Source organism: Scyliorhinus canicula, chromosome 3 (genome assembly GCF_902713615.1).
Source record: "Scyliorhinus canicula chromosome 3, sScyCan1.1, whole genome shotgun sequence".
Taxonomy (NCBI): Eukaryota; Metazoa; Chordata; class Chondrichthyes; order Carcharhiniformes; family Scyliorhinidae; genus Scyliorhinus; species Scyliorhinus canicula.
In genome coordinates this window covers 199,449,648-199,465,317 of record NC_052148.1, presented here as the reverse complement: position 1 = coordinate 199,465,317, position 15,670 = coordinate 199,449,648, and the positions used below count along the sequence as shown (strand labels likewise).

At 45.8% G+C, this 15,670-nt stretch overlaps 1 protein-coding gene across 1 annotated transcript in view; it reads left to right on the top strand.

Moving 5' to 3' along the window:
* The window catches only part of lrba (LPS responsive beige-like anchor protein), a 981,767-nt gene that overhangs the window by 361,382 nt on the left and 604,715 nt on the right, over positions 1-15,670 (top strand). Inside the window, 1 exon segment of the mRNA XM_038791976.1 lies at positions 633-697. Within this exon segment, the coding sequence (XP_038647904.1) occupies positions 633-697 (65 nt within the window).

The following is a 15,670-nucleotide window of genomic DNA, read 5'->3' as shown; positions in this document are numbered from 1 at the left end:
GATAATGAGATTCAAATATGGTATGGAATACTTTTGAATCACATCAATTTACAATTTAGTAATAGATATGAATTTATTGACTCAGTTAATTGCATCTTACAACCCATCTCTCTGAAGTGCTAAAATATGATTTCCGGCACTTTAGCAGCATTAGTGGTCATGTCTGAGGCTTTTAGCTTGTTTTTTTCAGTACCACTGGGAGATGGCTACCTCAACCCTTTAAGCATTGCACGTCAAATTGTTTTATTGTTCTTGTAATGTGTGTACATACAGTGTTGAAATATTAAATTGGTCATGTAAGACATTGACCATTAAGCTTCTTCCAGAACTATTAAAACTCACTTAAGGTTTGATTCAGCTGAGGATTATTTGGAAGTTGTTTAGTCTAGGGTGTTCCTCGGTAATTGTGTGTGAAGTGGATAATGCTAAATTATGTCATGATAGATATGTTTTATTCCATCTTTTGGCACTTTTTATCTTTACTAATTATAAAGATTTATGGCAAATATCAATCAATTGGCAGCAATGGTGCGAAGGCCTTGGACCATATGGATCAGATGGCAACCAAATTTATTTCTGTGTGTTTCACTTTGAAAGAAATCTCTAATTTATTTTTCCAATTTTTATTACAGGAATGGCAGAACTCCATTCAGAAAAATGCTGGTCTTGCATTTATTGAGCTTGTTAATGAAGGAAGGTAATGTTGCTTTAGTTTTTTTCATTCTAAGATCTTTACTAAATGTAGCTTTTAAAGAGTTTGCAACACATCTATATGCACATGCATAATAATTGACCCAAGATTCTAACTTCAGGAGTTCAAAGGTTCATAACACCTGTGTGTGATAAAATGCCGTTGTGATCTATTTTTCTGGATAACCACTGCCAAACCTTTGTTATAATGTATAAAACTGCCCCAAATCTGAGGGGCAGTTTTTTAGTGGAGAAATTAATTTGTTTCCACTTAAATCTTTTTCCTACCTATTCTCTGAAAAAACATGTTATAGTGGCATACCACTAAGAATTTATAGAGTTTTTGACATAATTTCAAGACCATTTTGCCCTGTTCTATAATTATGTCCAAGTAAGCATGCTGATAGGTTATATTTTGGATCGTGAAATATCTATTGAAAAAACTTCAGATAAGCAAGTCTATTCTTCTGACCCAGTTAAGGATGCAAAGACAAAATAATGCATCAACAACATTTATTCACTTGAATCCTGTGAATCTATTTCGACAGTATTATGTACTCTATAATATAAATGAAATATACGTTGAGTAAACATGTGTGAATTGCAATATTTTGTGGATTGTCTAACCCCTGAGAATGGATTTTTTACAAAATGTCTGATTCTTGTCTTTCTGTAACATCAGTTTTCATTCTCCTTTTACAAAGCCATGTTGGATAAATTTGACAGAAAATGTAACTATCCTCCATGGAAATTGTTTAAATATATTAGGTTTGCAGAAGATTTATAATACTCAGAACAACGTTTTTGTTCTGCAGGAGAAAACTAGCTACTGAATTTGATCCCAAGGGCTAGTGTAAAGTAACAAGGGTATTAGGTTACACTGGAAGGACCTGGCCTGTTATTGTTTCTCATTATATGGTCCTGACCTGCTTTGACCTCTTGGAACAGAATGGTTGCTCTGAATTTGGCCCTTGATTAATATTTTATGAGCCCTGATAACACAAAAATTCTGTGCACATGTAAGAGGTTTGGTAAGGTCTATCTGGATTAGATGTTAATCATTAAATCAATTAGTGATGTAGAAGTGTAAGCAATTACCAGCCATTTTTTAGCTAAGGGAGCACAGCAATGTCTTCCACAAGGTTTATGTGGTTAAATAATCCAGTCAGAAGTTTGTAACTGCACTAATGGGTGGTATCATAATTCTTTTTCATTCCACAGGGCAGCACGGTAGCATTGTGGATAGCACAATCGCTTCACAGCTCCAGGGTCCCAGGTTCGATTCCGGCTTGGGTCACTCTGTGCGGAGTCTGCACATCCTCCCGTGTGTGCGTGGGTTTCCTCCGGGTGCTCCGGTTTCCTCCCACAGTCCAAAGATGTGCAGGTTAGGTGGATTGGCCATGATAAATTGCCTTTAGTGTCCAAAATTGCCCTTAGTGTTGGGTGGGGTTACTGGGTTATGGGGATGGGGTGGAGGTGTTAACCTTGGGTAGGGTGCTCTTTCCAGGAGCCGGTGCAGACTCGATGGGCTGAATGGCCTCCGTCTGCACTGTAAATTCTATATATCAATGGAGTATGACCTAGCTGAAATTGTAGGGAAATCATTTGAATACATGGGATGGACAATAAATGCCTGCCTCACAAGCTGCATGGAAATTGTATCAACTGTGCCTCCACTAGTTACCATTTACTTTAGTTCCAAGCAAATTTAATATCCATATTTTTTGGACTTTTTTGAATATATGTGTCTATGTTTTTTACCTCAGAAAACTGCATTTGTTTCGGTGCAGAGTTGTGCTTATGTCGATCAACCATATTTAATGTAGCATGCTGACAGGATGGCCATTGTGTCACACCAATATATTTTTACCTCCCACCTATTCTTGATTGTCTTATTTCATCTGTTGCCACACTACTGTCAAATTTAAAAACCAACAGACTATTCAACACTTCTTCCTTATCAATTTTTGACCCTTCATGGGGCAAGTTTCCTTGACTGTTGTGTTGGCCTGGGTAGCGTCTACCTCCTCGGTAAATACGGATGCAAAGTATTCATTTAATACCTCAGCCATTCCCTAGCCTCCATGGATAAATTCCCTTTTTGGTCCCTAATGGGCCCTACTTCTTTTACCACTCTTTTACTGTTTATATGCCATAAGGACTTTGGAATTCCCTTTATGTTAGTTGTCAGTCTTCTCTCATAATCCCTCTTCGTTTCTCCCATGTGTTTTTCCCTCTGAACTTTCTGCACTCCTCTTGGTTCTCAACTGGTTTTCTGCCTGACACCTGTTCTTTTCCTTCCTTACACTTTTTTTCTTCCTTATCTTAATTTCTATCTCCTTTTTCATCCAAGGAGCTCTGGATTTGTTTGTCCTATTTTTCCCTTTTAAGAAATATACCGTGACTACATCCGGCCCATTTCTGTTTTAAAGGTAGTCCATTGTCCACATACCCCCGCCAAACCTTCTGTTCCATTCTAACCGGCCCAGCTCTGTTATGGCCTCATTGAAGTCAGCTCTCCCTCCGTTAATAATTTTTACTCTGGATTGTCTATTATCCTTTTGATCATCACCCTAAACCTTATGACGCAGTGATCACTGACACTATATCTATTTGGCCCATCTGATTTCCAAGAACCAGATCCAACAGTGCATCCTTTCTTGTTGGACTGGACGGAATCCTCTGTATAAAATGTTTCTGAACACAATGTAGGAACTTTTGCTCCCCTCTGCCCTTCACACTGCCACTGTCCCAGTCTACATTAAAGCTCCATTATAACTACTCGGTAATGTTTGTATCTCTCTATAATTTCCCTGAAGATTTGTCCTTCTACACCCTTCCCACTCATAGAACATACAGTGCAGAAGGAGGCCATTTTATGGCCTCCTTCTGCACTGCAAATTCTATGATTCTATGACAGTCAGTCAAGGTTGGAATTGAACCAGGGTCCCCTAATCCTTCAGTTGAGAAAAAGGAAGACATATTAGAAATGCATCAGAGTAACCACACCCACATGTCTGCGTGTGTGGCGTTGGAGGGGTTCTGGAAGGGGGTGACGGGGACCTTGTACAAGGTGGTCGGTTCCAGGGTGGAACCGGGCTGGGGGCTCGCTATCTTTGGGGTAGCATCAGAGCCGGGAGTGCAGGAGGCGACAGGGGCCGGTATCCTGGCCTTTGCATCTCTAGTAGCCCGGCATAGGATTCTTTTACAGTGGAGGGACGCGAAGCCCCCGAGCCCGGATTCCTGGATTAACGACATGGCCGGGTTCATTAAACTGGAGGTGGTCAAGTTTTCCCTGAGGGGGTCGGTACAAGGGTTCTTCCGGCAGTGCTAAGAACAATTGTACTAAGAACAACTAAGCACAATTGTAGCAAGAAGAAAATCTGGTAACTCAGTCAGTGCTCTGACTGATGAAGTGCCCTTCGTGCTGAGCTACTCATTGCTAGCCTTGTGGCCGGAGGATGTGGAGGCAGCCAGCTCACTTGTCTCGGCCTGAAGCTGAGAGGTTGTCTTCATTTTGGAAGTGCTCATGGGGCAACTCCAAAAGCTACTACTTTTGCATCATTGCCGAGGCAGTCTCTATCACTTGGTCCTCCTGCACAAATGTTTCCCAGGAGGCTGAGCATGATGCAGGTGTCCATGGAGAGGTGACATCCTTATCCTCTTCCACTACATCTTCAACCCTTGGTAGACACACTGGATGGTTGGAGGCGTGTACAAGCTGGGGTACATCTGGCGCCCCAGTGCTACTAGCCATTGCAGGTTACATAGTGTGGCACGCATCCTGTATCCATCAGTGTGCTGTTCCTGCTTGCAGTCCAAATGCACCTGTACATGAGTTTCTTCCGTCAATGTGAAAACCTGAAGGCCGGTACCCCTCCACAATACCTCAAGCTTCTGGGTAAATATTGTGTGGACCTCCATGGGACTCGCCTCCTAACCCATGGGAGGACACCCCCTCACCCCACAGGACACCCCCTCACCCTTCCTTGGGCACACTCTCTTCAAGCTACTTCTCTCGCCTTCACTGCCAGTTCCTATCCACTTGCTTATATACTTACCTTGTCAAAAACCTTTAAACCTATTGGACCTTTTATCGTACCTGGTTTACTGCAGCTAATGCTGTAAAAAGGGGATGTGGCTTACTTGCATTCGACTCTACAGCCCTCGATGCAAGGTCACAGCGACATGCTGCATTGCTCAGATCTCACTTGGCCTGAGCTGGATGATCTGGCGAGATAGGATAGCCTGGATTTTAAGATAAGAACTTTTGAGCAGAGTGACAATCTGTCTCAATTGCTACTCCATCGGAAATTATAACCTAAAAATTGAATCCTTTCAATGAAACAGAAAGCAGAACTGTGCACATTCCTCCAAGTGGTCAAACTAAGGTCTTCTATAAGTTTAACATAATGTTTTGACTTTTGAAATCTATTCCTCTAGATATGGATCCCATACTTGGATTGTTGTTTTTATTCCTTTGATAACTAGTGTTGCTACTTGGAATTGTTTGTGAATGTGTATCCTGAGACCCTGTTGTGTCTCAACCTCTTTTAACTCTTATTTTACAAGTGCCAGTCGGCCACCTTATTTCCTGTACCACATAAAATATCTCAGATTTATCTATAGTGAAATTAATTTATAATTCTAATGCTCATTTTTCAAGTTTGTTAATGTCTTCCTTTTTTTTCACAATTTTCCTCAGAATAACCATACTCTCCAATTTCGGACCATTGCTAATTTTGTTCTGGTATAGTATACCAGCCTTGGAACCCCCCGTCTATCTTGCACGGAACAAATCTATGGTTGTTCCAGATCGGGGTCCAAACTGAAGCCCCCTCCTCCTTCCTGTGCCTCCTGCATTGACCCCAGACCCTCAGTGCCGCCGTCACCAACGGGCTTGTGGTGCATCGTGCTGGCGAGAGTAGCAGAGGTGCCATTACTAGTGCCAAACTCATAAGTTAATAGCATAAATTCTGAGACACTTTTCTCTGATATAAACCAGAACAAGGGGATATAGACTGTGAAATTTGACATTTTTAAAATGGTAGCAGGAATTATGGCATGAGGTGGTGGCCTAGTGGTATTGTTACTGGACTTGTAAACCAGAGATCCAGAGGGACCCAGGTTCAAGTCCCGTCACTGCAGATGGTGAAATTTGAATTCAGTAAAAATCTGGAATTAAAAGTCTAATGATGACTATGGAACCATTGTTGATTGTTGTTAAAAACCCATTTGGTTCACTAATGTCCTTCAGGGAAGGAAATCTGCTATCCTTACATGTGGCTCCAGACACACACCAATGTGGTTGACTCTTAATTGCCCCCTCAAGGTCTTTGGGATTCTGTGGAAAATTCTTCCTGACCCTTCGTAGTGAAGGATTATTGTTTATTCTGTGAAGAATATGGATCCCAAATTTGGATTGTTGTTTTTATTCCTTTGATAACTAGTTTTGCTACTTGTAATTGTTTGTGAATGTGTATGTGAAAATTTTTCACATAACGTGAAGAATTTGATCAAGGACAAAGTCTTTCCTTTTGTTATTTCATCCTTTACCCGTCCACCCACCTTCTCAGACAGGTTTCTTATGCTTGATCAGTATGCTTGTCCTTAGTAAAAATTCATTTTAAAATTGTATGTATTATCATGTGAGTACAAAAGTTGATGCTGAAGCGTTGGCACCAATCCTCAGCCAGAATGGCAAGTTGTTCATTCATCTTCGCCTCCTGGAGTGGAAAACAATGTATTTAGGAAAAAGTGCCTTTTAGAATTATGTAATTTATTGAAATCCACATAATTAAATTTTATTACGAACATGTACGAAAACCTGTCAATCCTAAAACTAGCTTTTGGGATGAAAGTTCATTGCACCTTCATGCTTAGTTACATTTGCCAGAGTATAGACATTTGTTAACCTTGGTCCAATCAGTGCCGATGTATGTATGAGGCAGTACCACGCATACCTAATAATGTGGTGCCAACCTAATGAAGCTTTAATGCAGGATGGTGTGCATGCTACTGACAGAGCTAAGTGATCCAAAATTACAAATCAAATCAAAGCTCTGCAGAAATCCTACACCCAATTGTGAATCATAGAATTATAGAATTTACAGTGCAGAAGGTCATTTAGCCCATCGGGTCTGCACTGGCTCTTGGAAAGAGCATGTGGTGGATAATTAACAGCAAACTGGGAGGAGGTTCCGCAAACATCCACATGGCAGGGCCCAATATGTGAGTACAAAAGTTGATGCTGAAGCGATGGCACCAATCCTCAGCCAGAATGGCAAGTTGTTTGTTCATCTTCGCCTCCTCCAGAGGTTCCCATGATCACACATGCCAATCTTCAGCCAATTAGTTTCATTACATATCGATAACAAGAAACTGCTGACTACACTGGATGCAGCCAAGGTTTTGGATCTCAACAACATCCCTGATGAAGATCTGTCCTCCAGAAGTAGCCACACCACTAGCCACGTTGTTCCAGTCCAGCTACAACACTAGCCATCTACCCAGAATTACAGGATTGTTACAGCTCTGAAGGGACTATTCTAGTGCCACTCTCTATCCTTCTCCCTGTAGCCCTGCTTATTCTTCCTTTTCAGATAATAATTCAATTTCCTCTTGGAAGCCTGTCCCTCCAATTTGCTCTCAGGTGGTGCATTCCAGATCTCAACCACTAGCTGCCTGTAAACGTTTCTCTTCATGTTACCATTGCTGCTTTTTCCAATTACCTTAAACCTGTCCTCTCTTGTTCTTGATCCTTCCACCATTTTTTTCCTGCCTCTGCTGTTCGGATCCCTCATGATTTTGAATAGCTCTATCAAATCTCCTCTTAACTTTCTCTTCTACAAGGTAAACAAGCCCAACTTCTCCGACCTATTTATGTAACTGAAGTTCCTCATCCCTCGAACCATTCTCATTAATCTTTTCTACACTCCCTCTAGTAACTTGACATCTTTCCTGAAATGTGGCACCCAGAATTGGATACAATACTCCAGTTGAGGCCGAACCAGTGTTTTATACAAGTTCAGCATAACTTCCTTGCTTTTGCCCTCTACGCCCCTATTAATAAGGCCTTGGATCTGTCTGCTTTAGTGACTGCTCTCTCCACCTGTCCTTCTACTTTTAATGACTTATGCACATGTAAACCCAGGCCGTCGACGCTATCACCAAGAAAGCACAACGGCGCCTATACTTCCTCAGGAAACTAAGGAAATTTGGCATGTCCACATTAACCCTTACCAACTTTTACAGATGCACTATAGAAAGCATCCTATCGGGCTGCATCACAGCCTGGTATGGCAACTGCTCGGTCCAGGACCGCAAGGAACTTCAGAGAGTCGTGAATACCGCCCAGTCCATCACATGAACCTGCCTTCCATCCATGGACTCCATCTACACCTCCCACTGCCGGGGGAAAGCGGGCAGCATAATCAAGGATCCCTCCCACCGGCTTAATCACTTTTCCAACTTATTCCATCGGGCAGGAGATACAGAAGTCTGAGAACACGCATGAACAGACTCAAAAACAGCTTCTTCCCCACTGTCACCAGACTCCTAAATGACCCTCTTATTGACTGACCTCATTAACACTACACCCTGTATGCTTCAACCGATGCCAATGCTTATGTAGTTACATTGTATATCTTGTGTTGCCCTATTATGTATTCTCATGTATTTTCTTGAATTTTGTTTAGTTCCCTTTTCTTCTATGTACTGAATGATCTGTTGAGCTGCTTGCAGAAAAATACTTTTCACTGTACCTCGGTACACGTGACAATAAACAAATCCAATCCTGCAGCCCCTTTAAATTTTTATTTTCTATTGTCTCACCTCGTTCTTTCTATCAAAATTAATCACTTCATACTGCTCTGCATTCAATTTAATCTGCCACTTGTCTGTCAGTTCCACAAACCTGTCTATGTCCTTTTGAGGTTCTACGATCTGCTTCTTATGGTTCACAACGCTCCCAAGTTTTGTATCATCCACAGATTGTGAAATGTTGCCCTGTACACCAACACCTAATGTACATCAGGGAGAGCAAGGCTCCTAACGCCAAGCCCTGGAGACCCCGAACCTTCCTCCAGTCCAAAATACATCCTTTTAAAAAATATATTTCTCTTCACCATGTTTTCACCATTTTTGTCATACAAAAGAGAAACGTTTACAAAACAACCACACCAATATAAAAAAGAAAGTCCCTCCCCAACAGTCAATGGCAACGAACTCCAGAAATTGCATAAATTGTAGAGCCCTTCCTTTGCCCCCCCCTCAGCTCAAACCTCACCACCTCCAGGGTCAAAAACTCCAGGTACCCCCGCCACATCGAGATACAAGGTAGAGAGACAGACCTCCACCCCAGCAGGACCCGCCTACAAGAAATCAGCAAAGCAAAGGCTAAAACAGTTGCCCCCAAACCCGCCTGCAACTCGGGCCAGTCCGACACCCCAAAAATGACTTCTCGCGGACCGGGCTTCATATTCATGTGCAAGACCCCCGGGATTGTGCTAAATATCACCCTCCAAAACTTCCCAGCTTCAGGCAGGAGCAAAATATATGAACATGGTTCGCAGAGGCTCTCTCACGTCGCTCATAGACATCCTCCACCCCCTCAAACAGCCAGCTCATCCTCGATTTTGTGAGGCACGCTCTATGCACGACTTTCAACTGTATCAGCCCCAGCTTCGCAGACGAGGTTGAGGCATTTACCCTTCACAGCACCTCACATCACAAGTCCTCTTACATCACCCCCTCCCTCCAGCTCGTCCTCCAATTTCACCTTAATCCCCTCTTTAGACACCCTGTCCTCCTCCAGGATCCTCCCATAGATTGCCGAAACAACCCCCCTCTCCAGCCCTCTCGCTAACAGCACCACCTCCAGCAACAAGGTGACCAGCACACCTTCCTTGTGAAATCCCGAGCCTGCAGGTACCTAAATCCTTCCCCCTGCATCAATCCATACGTCTCTCCCAACTCCTCCAGATTCGAGCATCGTCCCCCAAGAAACAAGTCCTTAATTTCTTTGATCCCCATCTCGTCCCATCTCCGAACCTCGCATCCATCCTCCCCGGCTCGAACCCGTGCTTTCCCCCTAATCGATGTCCCTTTGACCCAGCCCCCACCGTAAAATCTTAAACTGCCTCCAGATCTTCAAAATGGCCATCACCACCAAACTCACCGAGCACTTCCCTGGAGCCATCGAGAGCAGTGCCGTTGCCAGCGCCTGCAAACCCTCCGATCTCCTGCACGAGCCCTCCTCCTCCATCTTAACCGATCGGGCCTCCCCCACCCTCCTTGGTCCAGCCCCGCATCTTCTCCACACCAACGATGTGATCAATTTGTCCATCCCCGAAGAAGGACTCCGGTAAAAAGACCACAGGCACTGGAATAAGAACAAAAATTGCGGTAACATATTCATTTTTTAAAATATAAACCAATTATTTGTTCCAATTAAGGGGCAATTTAGCGTGGCCAATCCATCTATACTGCACATCTTTTGGGTTGTGTGGGTGAAACCCACGCAAACATGGGGAGAACGTGCAAACTCCGCACAGACAGTGACCCAGGGCCGGGATTCGAACCCAGGTCCTCAGCGCCGTAGGCAGCAATGCTACCCACTGCCACCGTGCTGCCCCTAACATATTCATTTTAACTGCCTGCACCCTGCCCACAAATGACAGACTGAGGTTGTCCTAACTTGACAAATTGGCCTTCACCTTCCCCACCAGATTAGTAAAATTATATCTTTGGAGCCCACCCCAATCCTGAGCCACCTTCATCCCAAGTACCTAAAGTGGGTTGCCACCAAACGGACTGGGAGCTCTCCCCCCCCCCCCCCCCCCCCCGGCTGGGAGACCATGAAACATTCACCCTTGCCTAAGTTCAATTTATAGCCCGAGAACGTCCAAAATCTTTGAAGCAGCTCCATTATACTCCCCACCAACATGCTAGGTTCTGAGATGTAAAGCAACAGATCATCGGTATATGAGGGCGAGACTGGTGGTGATGGCCATTTTGAAGATCTGGAGGCAGTTTAGGTAAGATTTTACGGTGGGGGCCGGGTCAGAGGGGATGTCTATTAGGGGCAACCATTGGTTCGAGCCGGGGAGGATGGATGTGAGGTTCAGAGATAGAACAAGAGGGGGATCGAAGAAATGAAGGACTTGTTTCTTGGGGGACGATTTGCAATGACCTTATGCTCCCCCCCAACCCTCCCCCCCAACCCTCCCTTATCCCCTTCCACAACCCTGAGCTCCTTAATGCAATGGCCAAGGGCTCTATAGCCAGGGCAAACAACAGGGCGGGATACAGGGTATCCCTGCCTTGAGGCCCACCGTAGAACAAAGTACCCCAAATTCATTCCCAATTTCTCCAATATCGGCGTCATGTAACCCCACTCTACCCGATCAAACCCCTTCTCTGCATCCAGTGCCACCACGACTTCTGTCTTCTTTCCCTCTGCCGGAGATAGCATCACATTCTGCAACCTCCTCACGTTCGAGAACAGCTGCCTCCCCTTCACGAACCCCGTTTGGGCCCCTCCAATCAGCTTCAAGAGACATCCCTCCAGCCTTCATGCCAAAACCTTGGCCAATATATTGGCATCTACATTCAGTAGGGGTATATGACCCACGCTCCACTGGGTCCTTATCCTTCTTTAGCAGCAGTGAAATCGAAGCCTTCCCAATCATCGGTGGCAAGGCACCCTTGCTTATCGCATCTCGAACATTCCCACCATTACCGGCGCCAGCTTATCCTTAAAGTTCTTATAGAATTCAACTGGGAACCCATCAGGACCCATCACCTTCCCTGCCTGCATCCTCCCAATTGCCTCCTTCCCCTCCTGCTCCCCCACCGGCCCCTCCAAACATGCTCTATCCTCTTCAACAGCCTTGGATACTTCAACCTGTCCAAGAATTCACTCATCCCTTGCTCCACCCCAGTGGCTCTGACCTATGCAGCTTCTTTTTAAAAAAAAAAAATTTTTTTTTTAATTCTCCTCCTTTTTCACATTTTCTCCCAAATTTACACCCAACAATAAACAATAATCAGTACTGAATGTAATGTCAATCCCCATATGAATAAGAACGATCCCATCCTCCCACCAAACCCCAGATATTAGCCTGCATGTTAACATAAACCAATGAGAAAAAGGAATCAGGAATCACCCATAGTCACCATTAACACATACAGCCCCTCTCCCCCAAACCCTCCCAGCAAACCCCCCCCATGTTTGATGTGATCTAATTCTTGAAAGTGCATAATGAATAACGCCCATGAATTGCAGAACCCCTCCATCCTTCCCCTCAGTTCAAATTTGATCTTTTCAAGCATCAAGAATTCCAGCAGGTCCTTCCACTACGCCAGGGCACAGGGTGGAGAGGTTGATCTCCACCCTAACAGGATCCGCCTTCGGGCAATCAATGAGGCTAAGGCTACAAAATCTGCCTTCCCGCACGTTTCCAACCCCAGCTGGTCCGACACCCCGAATATGGGTGCTGGTTTAGCTCACTGGGCTAAATCGCTGGCTTTTAAAGCAGACCAAGCAGGCCAGCAGCACGGTTCGATTCCCGTACCAGCCTCCCCGGACAGGCGCCGGAATGTGGCGACTAGGAGCTTTTCACAGTAACTTCATTGAAGCCTACTCGTGACAATAAGCAAATTTCATTGCATTTTCATTTCATATGACCTCCCGAGGGCCCGGGTCCAGTTTTATGTGCACCACTTTAGAGATAACCCTAACCCCCCCCCCCCCCCCCCCCCCCCCCCCCCCCCCCCACACACAACGTTCACACACATTTTCTACCCCCTCAAAGAGCCAGCTCATCCTTGCCCTTGTAAGGTGTGCTCTATACACCACCTTCAGCTGTATCAGCCCCAACCTTGCACACGAGGTGGAGGCGTTCACCCTCCAGAGCATCTCACACCAGAACCCCCCCTCCATACTCTCTGACCTATGTAGCTTCTTATAAAACTCTTCAAATACTTTATTGATCTGCTCCGAGGCCACGACCAACTTCCCCCTCTTACTACCTCCATCGCCGCCACCTCCCTCCGGAGCTGGCCTGCCAATATATGCCCTGCCTTCTCCCCTTGCTCATAGACTGCCCTCTCGCCCTTCTAAACTGGTGCACTGCTTTCCCTATGGACAACTAGTTGAGCCTCGCCTGAAGCTCCTTCGTCTTAGACATAGGCACTGGGTCTGGGTCCCTCGTATACCTCCCATCCACCTCCAAAATCTCCTCTATCGATTTTTGGCTCTCCTCCCTCTCCTCTCTGTCCATCTTAGCCTTGAACAAAATCACCTCCCCCCTCACTGCTGCCTTCATAGCCTCCCAAACCATCAACTGCAAAACTTCCCCCGTGCAATTAAAACCCGCATATTCCTCGATCTCTTCCCAATCTTATTGCAAAATCTCAAGTCTGCTAACAACGCCACATCCATTCTCCACCCTGGCCTCTGGGCCATCCCCTTCTCCAAAACCACATTTACAGAGCATGGTCCGGAATCACTGTTGTTGAATATTCCGATCTCATAACCCCAGCCAATAAGGCCTTTCCCCACCATGAAAAAGTCTATCCTTGAGTACACTTTTAAAAATAAATTTAGTGTGCCCAATTAATTTTTTCCAATTAAGGGGCAATTTAGTGTGGCCAATCCACCTAGCCTGCACATCTTTGGGTTGTGGGTGCGAATCCTACGCAGACACGGTGAGAATGTGCAAACTCCACACGAACAGTGACCCAGAGCCGGGATTGAACCTGGGACTTCAGCGTCGTGAGGCTGCAGGGCTAACCCACTGCGCCACCGTGTGGCCCTTCCTCGAGTGCACTTTATGTACCGGGGAGAAAAACAAATACTCCCGTTCCCTCGTTTGCAAGAAACTCCACAGGTCCACTCCCATCTCTTTCAAGAACCCAGCCAGCGATTTCGGACCCGCTGACTGGGCCAGCATGCGCGGCTGAGACCTATCCACCCTCGGTTCCTGCACCATATTCCAATCCCCTCCCCACTTTTAACTCGGGGGTTTCCAAATCCGGAATGGTACCCAGCGCCCGCTTCACAAACCCCGCATCATCCCAATTGGGGCCATGTACACTCGCCAGTGCCACTAACCTCCCCTATATCGTCTCCGTCACTATCACATACCTGTCCCCTGGTCTGCCATCACCATCTCCATCTGAAACCTCACCCTCTTGCCCACCAATACTACTCTCCCAGCCCCGAGTCCTGCTATTGAACCCCAAGAACCTGACTCACCCAACCCTTCCAAAGCCCCGCCTGATTTTTCACCCTCAGACGGGTCCCCTGCAGCATCACCACATTGGCCTTTAAACTCTTTAAATACTTAAAAAAAAAACCCTGACCTCTTCACTGGTCCCCCTAACCCCTTTGTGTTCTACGTTACTATTCTAACCAGGCGGTGTCTCACCCTCTCTCTCTACCCACCAGAATCGCCATACCCCTTCGCGCCCCCCCCCCCCCCCCAGACTCCCACTTCCTCTTGAAAACACGACTCCCAGTATCGATCCCATCCCCCTACCTTTCACACCTCCCAGACCCATCAAAACCTGTTCGACCAGGTTCCAATGACTGCTGCTCCTCCCCCCACCACACTCCTGTTCACTAACCATCCTTCGCTTGCGAGTGTGGAGGCCCCCCCCCCCCAATCTCTCTCTTTTCCCCCCACCACCCATGACCCAGTCCCTGAAAACAAAGACAAACAAAACCAGTTTTGCAAAACACTGCACCCCAGACAACTGCTATAACCCCAAAGCCCAATATATGTGTACCAAACTGTAGCCTATAACACAAGGTAAACTACCCTTTCCCATCAACCAACCCGAAAACCCAACTGTTCTCCCCACAAATACAAAGCATATAAACAACCTGAAATGAGAAATAAAGGCTGAGAATGACCACCCCCTCCCCTCAGTCCAAGCCCAAATCCCAGTCCCATCTCGCATTTCAATACCAGTCCTTCAGCCTTCACGAATGCCTCCGCCACCTCCACCTTCTCGAAGTAGAAGTCGTTCAAATTGTTGGTCTCTGTCAATTTCGCTGGGTAGACCACGCCAAACCTCACATCATTACTGTAGAGTGCTGCCTTCATCCGTCCGCAGGCCACCCGCCTTCTCGCCAGCTCCACCATCAAGTCCTGGTATATTCGAATACCAGCTCCTTCCCACTTCACCTCACACCTTTGCTTCGCCCAACTCGGGACCTTCTCCTTGAATGTGAAAGCAAATTCTAACCGCCCTTGGTGGCTCGTTTGCCTTCGGCTTGGGCCTGAGGGACTGATGAGACTTGTCAAGCTCGAATTGGGAGGGTTCTTCTCCCTCCCCCAACAACTCCACCAGCATCTTTGTGAAGTACTCAGTCGGCCTCGGGCTCTCCACCCCCTCAGCCAAGCCCACTGTTGTACCTGTAAAACCTCAGGTACTTTCGACCAGTTAACTTATTCAAAGGTTTTACCCTGGGGTATCTTTATTTATGAGGAAACAAACCACAAACACAAGTTAAAAATGCAATAATATTTATTAACACAATTAACCTTTATATTGCCCACAAAATACTAGAGGTATCCAAGGTCAGTGTATACTACCCGTAAAGATTACTTGGTAGGCTATGAATCTGATCACTGGAATCCATCTTGCCGTCTTCACAAAGGTGGTTCTCGCTGGCTGTCTCTTCATTGCCTCATTCCTTACTTCTGGTCTGGTCAAGATTTCGTCTGATCTGATCTTCACTTCTCCTATCTGGTTAGGGTCACCAAGTCTTTGCTGCTGGTGTGTCTGAGAAGCATACCTTTATCCCCCCCTCTCTTCCTGCCTTTCCAGAAACTTCTCTGGTTCCGGCCAATGAGGTCTCGGGAGGTGGTCCCAATACCCAGTGGGTTTCTTGATGTCTGCCTGACAGGATATCGGGACCCGCACCCAGGTGTCCCATCACCATTGTAATAATCCACAGGAGGCAGGA